At 48.9% G+C, this 11,834-nt stretch overlaps 1 protein-coding gene across 8 annotated transcripts in view; it reads left to right on the forward strand.

Annotated features, from left to right (window-relative positions):
- The window catches only part of ENTPD6 (ectonucleoside triphosphate diphosphohydrolase 6), a 45,234-nt gene extending 37,269 nt beyond the window's left edge, over positions 1-7,965 (forward strand). For 2 of the 8 annotated variants that reach the window (XR_011995361.1, XR_011995363.1), the window contains 6 exons: positions 1,017-1,118; positions 3,604-3,741; positions 5,390-5,446; positions 6,640-6,752; positions 6,864-7,036; positions 7,513-7,965. Coding sequence is in view for 4 of the 8 variants with exons in the window: in XM_026016345.2 (XP_025872130.1) it covers positions 1,017-1,118; positions 3,601-3,741; positions 5,390-5,446; positions 6,640-6,752; positions 6,864-6,962 (512 nt within the window). In the remaining 4 variants the exon portion in view is untranslated. Of the gene's footprint in view, positions 1-1,016; positions 1,119-3,600; positions 3,742-5,389; positions 5,447-6,639; positions 6,753-6,863 lie in introns of all 8 variants that reach the window. The other 6 variants (XR_011995362.1, XR_011995360.1, XM_026016345.2 and 3 more) reach the window with 3 other exon arrangements.
- The last annotated feature ends 3,869 nt before the right edge of the window (positions 7,966-11,834 follow it).

Genomic DNA, 11,834 nt, shown 5'->3' on the forward strand with positions numbered 1-11,834 from the left:
AGAGTTTTCCATGGGAATATGGGGGCAGGGCAGCATTCCAATTAGGGCAAGGGTTTCAGGTCTTTGTAAGCTAAGTTAGGTAGGGAGGTAAGGTGGTGTTGGCAAGAGGATGGGGGTGGGGCGGCAAGGCTGCGTTATTGGGAGGTTGCTGGCCTCCAGTGCGCCATTTTGAGGTCCCCAGTCTCGCCAGCCCAACACCTTCTGCCGCACCTGTCAGAGGTCTTAGGCTCTCTCAGCTGCAGCAGCCCCAGAACAGGCAGTATGCAGCCAATGAAGTTTCTGGCTGGCTCACCAACTGTTGAGGAGAAAAAAATTTTCTCCTACCCTTCTAGATTCTTTGGCTGGCCTATTAATTAAATTGACATAAAGCAGATTAATAGGAGAAAAACAAGTTTAATTATATATATATATATATATATATATATATATATATATATATATATATACACACACACACACAGGAGCCCGAGAAGAGTATGACACCTAAGGGCAGGTTGGGCGATTGGGGCTGTGAGTCATCCTGAGCTAAGGAATAGGCTAGGGGTCTGGGAGCTTTAAAGGGGAGGAGGGTGATTCACAGGACAAAAGAACAGATGTTTGCCCTTCTATACAGAGGTCATTTACATAGAAATTTATCTCTGGTAACACCTCTCTTTCTGGGCCAGACCTCCTATTTAAATTCTTTTTTTTTTTTTTTAAGATTTTATTTATTTATTCATGAGAGACACACAGAGAGGCAGAGAGACAGGCAGAGGGAGAAGCAGGCTCCATGCAGGGAGCCTGACGTGGGACTCAATCCTGGGTCCCCAGGATCAGGCCCTGGGCTGAAGGCAGCGCTAAACCGCTGAGCCACCAGGGCTACCCCTATTTAAATTCTTGTAGGTAGTTAAGGGAGAAGTAAAAAACTTCCCCTTCACTAGCCTACAATCCTCTGTGCTACAGGCCTCCACTCAGCAGAATCCACATGTGTGCCTCACGTCATGGTAATGTGCCTCTTCCTTCTCTGTTTATTTCAGCTGAGGATGGAAAAGAGTTGGTCAGCCCTTGTTTGTCGCCAGGCTTCACAGGAGAATGGGAACATGCTGAAATAACATACAGGATTTCAGGACAGAAGGCAGGTACGGTGCAGTTCTCATGTATCCGTGGTATGTAAGTCTTAAGAATGGCAGCCTGCCATCTCTCCCGTACATTCAGAACACTTCGGAGAAGCAGGGAGACTGTTGCCAAACCTCATTCACAGAGAAGCCCGTGTTTGCCCAGGAAATGAAAGTAGCTCTGGGAACTGTCAGGGCTGCAGCGGGCCCTTGCCAGAACACGTTGAGAACCCCTGACTCCCAGGGGGTCTCTGCACAAGGCTCCCTTGTCTGTTGCCACATACTTTATTCCAAAAGACTGCATTTCCTAACAAGCCTCCAATGAGAAAGGACCTGAACATCCTGCTGCTCCAAGACAAATGGCCAACTTAAAGCTATTGGCCCAGGAACAACATGTCAGTGTGAATACATCTCTGAATTGAGGGAGAAACAGTTTCTCCATTAGTGGAATCAGCGTCCCTCTACCCATCACCTGAGAATGCCTGGTGAGCACAGGAAAAGCTGCTCTGCGCTGTGTAGCCCCCACCTGTGACACTGGATGTGCTGTCCCACCAGCTTGGCCCCTCTCACCCCACCTGGGTGGTCTTTGTTGCCCTGTATTCCTTTAGTTTTTGCTAAAAGAAACATTGAAATGTTTCCAGGCTGGGCACATGAGCAAGAGGTTTGTCTGCCTTTGGTAACAGAGCTATTTCTACTCACATTTCTAGCACCAAATGTGTGTGAGTTTCCCCACACCAGCCAGTTGTCCATCCCTGAATAATCCTGTTCAGACTCTCCCTGGAGTTAATGCAGACTGCAGATTTAAGGGCTCAGTCCCACAAGGCTCCCCCACCCACCCTCTACCTCAGAAACAGATAGCAAGTCCTCGGCCTCCTATATTTCTGACCAGCTGACTATAAATTGGGGATTCCCACAAACACCCCCAAATAACTTGCCAGAATAGTTCACAGAACTCATGAAGGCACTTTACTATCACTATTTTATTATAAAAGATATAACTAGAACAGCCAAATGGAAGAGATGCATAGAGCAAGGTGTTGGAGAAGGGATGTGGAGCCTCCACATCCTCTCTAGGCTCTCTAGGAACACCACCTCCCAACACCCTCCATTACCCACAAAGCTCACTGAACCCATCGTTGAAGGGTCTGGGATGCTTCACTACACAGACATAATTAATTAAATCACTGGCTCTTGATTTAACTCAATTCCCAACCCCCTGCTCTCCCTAGAGGTCAGAGAGTAGGGCTGGAAGTTTCAACCCTCTAATCACATGGTTGGCTCCTCTGACAACTAGTGTCCATCCTGAAGCCACCTGGGGACCCACCAACAAGAATCTGCTCATTTCCATAAATTTAGGTATCCTTGAAAAGGTGCTCCTCCCATCCTCATCACTCAGGAAATTACAAGGGTTTTGAAAGCTCTGTGTCCAGAACCAGGAACAAAAACCAAATATTTGCTTCTTACTATCCATTGACCATGGAGGTCACTCTGACTCAGCCAGCCACTTGTGCACTTGTTATACATCACGCCCTGCTACAGCCACTGGCACACAGCTGACATTTCTGTGGGAGGAGTTGGTAAAACACATGAGAAAGTAACTTGAAAAAATAGAAGGGGGAGGAGGGCTGTCAGGAAGATTACAGTTTTAATTATAATGGCCGGAGAAGGCTTCATGGGGTGGTATTTGAGCCAATACATGAAGAGATGGGGAATGAACCACCCAGATACAAATTAGCACTTTTCCAGACCAGAGAAGCAACATGTGCAAAGGCCCTGAAGTGGTGTTTTTAAGGAACAAGGAGGAGGTTGTGTAGCTGTCCAAACAAGGGAGAATAGAGGGAAATAAAGCCCAATACACAAGGGCAAGGGGAGAAGTGGCTGGAGCTACCTTCAGACTGTGGGCAGGTCTGCTGGGGAAGATCGGAAGCTGAGTCCAGGGGTGGGTCATAGCATAACAAAATCTGTTTACCTCTTGGGCTCTCTATGTCATTCTTCCAAGCAGGTGTTTAATGACCATCTGTGTGAGCTTGACAAGCTGCCTATTAGGCCTCTATTTCCTTAAAGGCCTTTCCATAAAGAGGGTGCAGGCCTCCCCTCTAGTGTGACTGATGGGTTGGAGTAGGGCCTTGCACATATAGAGCTCAGCAAGGGCTAGCAGAGAGTAAACAGTGTGAAGCGAACCCATTGGCTATCCCTCCTCCTTGTTCCTACCTGTACACAACTGGAGGCTGGCATCCTTTAGGGTTGAGGGCCATGCCATCTCTAGCCCCCTTCACACTTTGGGTTTCTCTCCCTTGACCTGGGCCCGCAGTGCCATGGCTCCTAAAAGGTTGCTGTTGGCATGTCTGGTGATGAGCACCCAGACACGGGGTAGGTGCTCTGCAGGCTTCTTGTCCCACCTCACCTTCCATGTGAAGTTCTCAAATCACTGGGAAGGGCTGTGGGGGCTGTGTGGCCCAGGGCCTGAGCTCCCTACCATTGTGTTTATGCTTTTCTTTTGCCCCAGTAGTGAACCTCCATGCGCTGTGTGCCAGCAGAATATCAGAAATCCTTCAAAACAAAGTGCACAGAACAGAAGAAGTGAAGGATGTGGACTTTTATGCTTTTTCCTACTATTACGACCTTGCAGCAAATGTTGGCCTCATAGGTAAGGGTGGGGCCAAGGTGTAGATTCTCTGGACACAGGGCCCACAGTAGAGAGTGATCATGTTGTCAGTCACTCTCAATAATGGAAGTAGAGGAGGGCAGGTGTCTTGTCATCCATATGGAAAGTAGTAAGCCCTCTTTTTATAAATAATCAGGTCTTTGAGCCAGTTAATAAAGTTACGTTGTCACTGCAGGAACAGTTACTTGCTGTCGAGTTGTTCTGCTCTAAGGCAGAACTGACTCACCCATGTAACTGACCATCGTGGTTCCTGCCCTGACCCAGGCCTCTGGCTGACATGGCCATCTTTTCCCATGTGGCACCCAGGTTGGCATGGGGAGGAGTCAGCCCATTCCACAGACCACCCTCAGGAGCTTATGGGTACTGTGGTGTCTCAGAGCTTATTACTGAGCCACCTGCTGCCTGGGCCCAGTGTGGAGTGCATCCAGCCAGGGGTGGGTAGGCCAGGTGGAAGGTGACCTGTTCATCCCTTGCTCAGGCCCCAGGTCTCTCTGGCACAGAGCAAGGTCCCTGAGGTGCCTCCCAGTAGCTGGCCCAGTAGCTACTTGGCCTGCCAGGCCTAAGAGTCCCTGTGGGGTTCCCATAGCTGGAGCAAAGTTCTGTTGATCTGTACTCTCCGGACTGTGCCACCAGCAATGGACATACAATGCTTAGGGCCTGCTACACCCAGACTTGGCCTGGCAGCGTGCTGGGGGCTCCAGCCTTTCAGGCTAGCTCAGAGGGACCCCTCCCCAGTATCAGCTCAGCAATTTGAAGCCCCCCCCCCCCTGGCTGAAGGTTGCCCTACCCCTAGGGAACTGACATCCTCCTAGAGTGACCTCAGGAGATAACTAGGGTGGTCAGAAAAGCTCTTCCAACTCCCTTTTGTGGTCACACATGGCTCTGAAAGAGCTGCTTGGATCTGTTTTCAGAAATTAAATCCATCTTCAAGGATGACTTTTGCTGACTGAGCAAATATCCAAAGTCAAGGAAAAGTCAGCTTACTGAGCAGCAGCTGCCTTATATGAAACATTAATATGTGGGACAGCTTGAAAGACCCTCTATCGAATGGAGAGTTTTTGGGGTGCATTGAAGAAACCAGTCTTGAGAGTTGGGGGACACTGCTTTCATGCCTCTCTCACTGGGAATGTCACAGAAGCCTAGGGCTCACCTTCTGGAGAGCTTTGTAAAGACTCTACCCATTAGACTTAAGACCTGACAAACTACTTGGCTTTTTTATAGAATTTTTTTTTTCCACATTCGGAAAATTGATGCCAGAATACCATTGCTGAACTCAGGGCCACAGCTCGAAGAAACATAACCAATTCTGTACTTTTGTTTTCTTAACTTAGAATTAAGAGATTATTCAGTCTGTGGGGTCCAGGGATCCTGGTGACTTTCCTGTCAGGGACCTAAGACCCATGAGTGTGGTAATGATCCCTGTGTGGTACTGCATGGAACACTTGCCCACCCCCAGCCACATCACCTCAGACATGTGATCAGTGTATGTGGGGCTGCTGCCCCACTTCCTGCCAGGCTTGTGGCCAGTCTGGACACACTACCCCAGGTCATCCTCTCATGGGTGCAGCCTTAGTGGCATTGCTGCCCCAGGAATGCTGGTGCAGACCAGGTGTCTGTTCTTGTCCTGCAGATGTGGAGAAGGGAGGCAGCCTCGTCGTAGGAGACTTTGATATTGCGGCAAAGTATGGTGAGTGGCGGCTGCACTGCCTGGGTAAGAAGGGCCAGGGTAAGGGGCTCGGAGCCTGTCCCACTGTGTGGCAGATGCAGCTTGGTGCTTGTGAGGCAGTACTGGGAGCTTCTGGATTTGGTTTCTGATTCAGCCAGCCAGACGGAGTGTTGAGAGGTGTGAAGAAGGTACTTGGGGTCATTTGCTGGGCCCAGACCACAGAAATGCCATGTCCTTTGTGACCACAGCAGGGGAGGGGAAGCCTCAGTGTCCCAGCTCTAAAAGGGCACATTTCTAATCCTAGGGTAGTTAGGAACAGGCTCCCTTGAGTTCACGTTTTCTGATAACCTCTTTGCTTATAGTTCAGGTCACCATAACAGGGATTTCCCCTGAAAGTATCCCAGCAAATGCACAGTCGTCACACGAACAACCCCTGCACAGCAGAGCCCAGCGTGTTGGGGGGTGAAGAGCTCTTACCCTTTGAGTTTGCAGGTGGCTGACTCAGCAGCTCCAGGGCTACCCCTCTTCTTCTCCTTTGTCCAATCACAATTCAGCCAGATGGGGAATGAAATGAAGGCTGATTGTAAACATTCTGCTCCTTGGTTGCTGTTCCCAATTACAGATCAAAAGAGTTAAACTTCGTGTGTTTCTCTATAGAAAGTACCCCCCCACAAGTGGCTTTTTTTTTTTTAAGCTTTCTTGTCACTTACAGGTTTGTCCCATGGACACTGGGTGTCATGACTCTTCAACAGGAAAAGGTTCTGAGCAGAATTTTGGATTTATTCATCTGCCTCAAGAATAAGAATAGAATCTCCTGAGATAGCTTTGTTGGTGTTTACATTCCCCAGAAAGCCCAGAGTCACACCTGGGAGGGGTGTCCCAAGTCACAGATGCAGAGCTATGTCCTATGAGACTGTGGCTTTCGGCTCATGACACCAAAACAAGACCTATGTTCTTGGTCTTGGAGGCCAGGCCCAGTGGAGGCTGGTTGGCCTTGAGACCCTACCTTTTTGGTATACTCTTGGTGAATCACCTTCCTATTGTAAGCTGCAGTCCTATCTGAATCAGTGAGGACCTGGGGCTAACACAGAACCTAGCACAGGTTGGGCACCTAGAGTGGTTAGAGCCTGGTCTGCACAAAACCCCTTCCCACTGCCCCAGCCCACGAGTGAACCACCTGGAATCTGACTGGGAAAGGGCTGTCTTACCCTCAGTGTGCCGCACGGCAGAGACCCGGCCGCAGGGCAACCCCTTTCTGTGCATGGATCTCACCTACATCAGCCTGCTGCTCCAGGAGTTTGGCTTCCCTGAGAACAAAGTGCTGAAGGTAAGGACAGTGTCTCGGGTGACCCTGTGCCTTTTGTGGCCTGACGGGCTGGGGGCACTGTGTCCAGCCTTCCAGCTATGCCCACTCCACCACTCCCTTTCTGTTTTCAAGCTGACTCGGAAAATCAACAATGTTGAGACCAGCTGGGCTCTGGGGGCCATTTTTCATTACATCGACTCCCTGAACAGACAGAAGAGTCCAGCCCTGTAGTGGTCGAGCCACTCTAGCCATCCTTGCAGAAGCAGCTCCATCTCCATGAGAACAGACCTTCGTGGAACCCCATGGCAAGTTGGGGGGAGGCCGCTGTTCAGGCTGCCACCCCTCCCCCTTTGACCTTGCAGACCTGCCCCTGGACAGGCAGAGGGCTGCAACGTGACCCAGGCCCAGCGCCTCCTGCGTGGCTCCAGATGGGCAGTGAACCAGACAGGGCAAAGGTCGCGTGCCAAGGGTGATGCAGCCTCACCGTCCTTGACCTGTCCCTATGTGCGGGGTTGGAGTGGCTGTAACATGTGTCTTTGTGATAGTCTTGTTTTATCTTCCTGCCCCTGTCTGGTCTGTCCTTGCATCCCCAGGACACACCTCACCTTCTCCCCAGAGACTCTGTGGGGAGGTTGTACAGGGAGGCTGTCCTGTCTGCTCTCAGGGTGGGCCGAGTGGCAGCCACCACACCCTCTGGGACAGTGGGTCTGGTGGACTTGAATGTGTTTGCCACCTCCTTGAATGTGGATGTGTAAGGTCATCGAGAGGTTTGTTTTTTCAGGTTCTTGGATGACTTGGAGCTAACTGACAGAGTTGGCCCTATGAATAGGAAGAAAGGCTGGGGAAAATACCTCTCATGTGCCCCAGCTCTTCAGAGGAGGCCCGAATGTGAGCATGAACTGCTTACAATATTTATGGCTTTGCTGTGTGAGTGATGTCTCCGTTGTGCGGTGCTGAGTGTTTGTGTAGCTACTGTGTTCTGAGCCCCAGTGGATGTATAGCCATTGCAGCCGTGCAGCCGAGCAGTGTTGAAAACGTACACCACCCCCTGTGGGTCAGGCAGCCTGTGGTTCCTGAAACTGCTTTCTCCTAGCTCTGCTGGGGTGCAGGCCCACACCCACTCCCACCCCCCCAAGATATAAGGAGCTGCACAGGACACTGGGAAATGGGAAATCTCCTGTGGGAAATGTAGGGTACATCATGTGTTCTACCCAAAATAAACGGTTCACAAGGCTTTCTGCTCTGAGGACTCTTCTCATTGAGTGTCAGCAGTGTTCATCCATCCCAGCACTGACAGGAAAGCCCCTCAGGGCCCTGTTTACTGTGGCTGAAACAAAGAACTGCCCAGGCTGGGTAACAGGTGGCCCGGTAGGTCTTCTCAGCATGCTTCCTGAGGAAGGACACCCTCTCAGCATGCCTCCTTCCGGAGGACACCCTCAGGCCCTCCTGCATCCCTGTGGTGGCAGGTTCTGTGGAGGCTGAGGCTGTTCAGGGGAGCCCGTCAACTTCCCACCGAGATCCCTCCTCCCTAGGACTGTGACCCGCAGCTTGTGCAGCATGTGCAGCCCCAGCACATGCTCCTCTCCTGCTCGCAGTGTGCTTGGTGGGGACCTGGTTTTAATCTGGAACAGCTGGAAAGGGGTCGTATGTCAGAGAAAGACTGGGTAGGAGCACAGGGTCTGGCCCCTTGACCACCTGGAGCTGCAGCAGGACTAGGGCGGGTGTGACTGCCAAATGAGCCCACGAGTGGAGTCTGGTGGGGGAAAACGCTGGGCAGAATGCTGCAGGAGGTTGGTTTTACTCCTCCCTCCAGGGGTGGAAGCAGGGGTTGGGGGAGTGGTCCAGGCCTAAAGCCTTTTATGTTGGAGAGGTGCTATGTGTACAGGACACAACAGGAGCAGTTCCCCTCTTTCCTGAGGGTCCTCATCTGGAGGTCTGATCATCACTGCCCCAATTCCAGAAGGCTGGAGACCTCCCAGGACAAAAACCACTGACGACGAAGCCACCCACCCTCCGTTCACTGGTTTCCCCAAAACTTAAACCCTAGGGCAGATATCTGGAGGTATTTATGTAACATAAGTAGAAACAACAAAGCAGGAAAGCTGCTTCCTCTAAATAAAAAGCCACCTTTGAGCTACAGCTAGGAAACCTTCGCTTGACAAGGGCAGGAGAATTCAGCTTCTAGCTCCTTGTCACTCCTGCCTTGACAGGGTCTCGCCAGCCTTTCCTTCCATAATATCCAACCGTTTTAAATATTTAAATAACTCCGGAGGCTGGGAATCAAATATGCATGAAGGTAAAAGTGAAAATTGATTTGGTCCATTTATAGGTTAGTGATCTCACGTCTGAAAAAGTGGAAACAACTGAAGTTTCCCAAAAGATCACCAAATAAGTCATGGAATATTTTCAGGCCCAGCAAAGTATGCAAATCATTTAGTTCTGTCTTTTGTGATTATAGAGTAGGCTCTTGTTTTTTTAAAAAAGTAGGTGCATATGCATATCCTAGCATGTAAAAGATGCCAACTAGGAAGACAGTAAGAATTTTGTCACCTCCGTGTACCTCACAGAAGACATGTGCATCTGTGTGCTCAGGTCTTCCTGGCATGCCCCCTACACATGTGTCCTGCACCTTTCAGCCCTCAGAACAGCCACACTGTCAGTATGCGCACTGAGCTGCCTCCACCTTGCCATGGCTAGATGACAGGGCCCCACGGCATTGGGTTGTTTCCAAGTGCCACGTCCATGTGCAAGGAGCCATCCTCACATTGCCAACGCCAAGAGCTGGAATGTTTTAAATGGTGACTATGTTGTCAGTTTTAACTTCAACCTCCTGGCAGCTTCGGTGCCAGCTTCCCTGAGCCCTCCTCACCAGCAAAGCTACAGCCACACTGTTTGCTCTGCCTTAGGCAGGTAAACAATAACTGGTAATTTTACTATGCACAGATCTAATTCATCTTGTATGAAGGTTTAAGAGCATTTCGTTTTCCATGAAACATCTGTGTCCCATACTGATTTTTCTGAGAGACTGTGGTCATTCTCTTCTGGTTTTAGGAGATTTTTATATATTAAAGAAATTAGCCATTGTGATAGAATGTATTGCAAGTTTTTCCCCATTTTATTGTTATTTTTTTGACCTTATGATTTTTTTGCAATGCACAGTTATTTTTATGTACTTAAATTTATTTAGTTTATATTTTTATACAAATTTATCATGATGACTTCCAGGTTTTGTGTCATAATTTAGAAAGGCTTCCCCACAGATAAGTTTTATTTTTTTTAATTTTTTTTAAAGATTTTATTTATTTATTCATGATAAACACATAGAGAGAGAAGCACAGACATAGGCAGAGGAAGAAGCAGGCTCCATGCAGGGAGCCCGACGCGGGACTCGATCCCGGGTCTCCAGGATCATGCCTGGACCGAAGGCAGGCGCCAAACCGCTGAGCCACCTGGGGATCCCCACAGATAAGTTTTAAAAGTTAACACACTGTTGGGTTGTTTTTTTTTTATGGTTTTGTTTTTATTACTTTAAGAATTCCCAATATGTGCTTATGAATACCCTCAGGCACAGCAAATCATTGTTTCAAGGTGGATTTGATTTGTAGGACCGTTTTAGAGTCACTGGAAGGCAAATGTGATATTCAAACTGAGATAATACCATTTTTAGATAAAATCATGGCTGGCTATAAAGTAATGAGGCAGTTTCAGAAGGGCTGTTTCAGAAGTGTGCAGAATCCTAGCCACATCAGGAACAGCCTAACAGGGAAGCCGCACTGCGAGTGCAGTGCAATAAATTTGTTTTAGTAACTTGTTTGGAGAACATGAGGTATGAGGAATGATTGAAGCCCCTAGGGCAGTCAGTTCATCCTTGTGGAGAAAAAAACCTCTTCCTCCTCTGCTGCCCACTCAGCCCTCTGCTCTCAGGACCTCCCTCTGACACTAGACATGCAGGATCTGCCCCATGCCCAGCAATGCTCTGACATCAACTGGATGGCCTACAATTCAACCTGACACTGTCCACCTGGAGTTAGTGCAGGCCACACAGGTGCCCCTACCCCCACTTCAGGTACCAGGCACAAGTCCAGGTTGGTTCTGTGTTTCTGACCAACTGGCTCTAAGTCAGTGGTTTCCACGACCCCCTTCTTAGATTCCATAATTTACTAAACAGGCTCAAAGAATTCAGAATAAAAGTTTACCTTCTATTGTTGATTTATTGCAGAGGATACAAATGAGTAGTCAGGTGGAAGAGACACACAGGGTAAGACATGGAGAAAGGGGTCCGGAGCTTCTATGTCCTCTCTGGGTATGCCACCCCTCCTCGCACCTCCTTGTGTTAGTTAAACCAGAATGGGGCATCTGGCTGGCTCTGCTGGTAGAGCATGCAACTCTTAATCTCAGGGTTGTAAATTCCAGCCCCACACTGGGTGTAGAGATGACTTAAAATCTTAAAACAAAATCCAGAAGTTCTCCAAATCTCTACTTGGGATTTTTATGGAGGCTATATTATGTAGGCTTGATTAAATCATTGACTGTTGGTGATTAGGTCAATCTCCAGGCCCTCTCCCGTCCCAGAGGTCAGGAATAGGGGAGGCTGAAAGTTCCAAACTTTTTTTTTTTTTTTTAAGGTTTATTTATGTTAGGAAAAATGTGTAGGAGAGAATCTTCAGGCAGACTCCCCACTGACCTCGAAGCCTGATGCAGGACTCCATCTCAACAACCTATAAGATCATGACCTGAGCCGAAACAGAGTCAGACACTCAACCAACTGAGCTTGAGCCTTCTCATTACCTGAAGGCAGGTAATTCCCCTTGGCAACTGTCCTGCCACCCTTTGGTCACCTAGGGGCTCTCCATAAATCACCTTATTAACAAATTCAGGTGTGGTTGAATGGTCTCTGAGACAGAAGACTAAGTATTATAATAAAAGCTGCTCCCTTTCCTCTAAATGCTTAGGAAGTCCCAAGGGTTTGAGGAGCTGAGAGCCAGGAACAGGGATGAAGGCCAAATCTGTGTTTCCTATTCCAAATCACATGCAGTCCTGGAAAGAGGTTTTCGGGTGGATGGGACTCTGACAGCATCTTCAATATGATAAGGATTGTGAGAC

This window comes from Vulpes vulpes, chromosome 11, assembly GCF_048418805.1.
Source record: "Vulpes vulpes isolate BD-2025 chromosome 11, VulVul3, whole genome shotgun sequence".
NCBI classification, from domain to species: Eukaryota; Metazoa; Chordata; class Mammalia; order Carnivora; family Canidae; genus Vulpes; species Vulpes vulpes.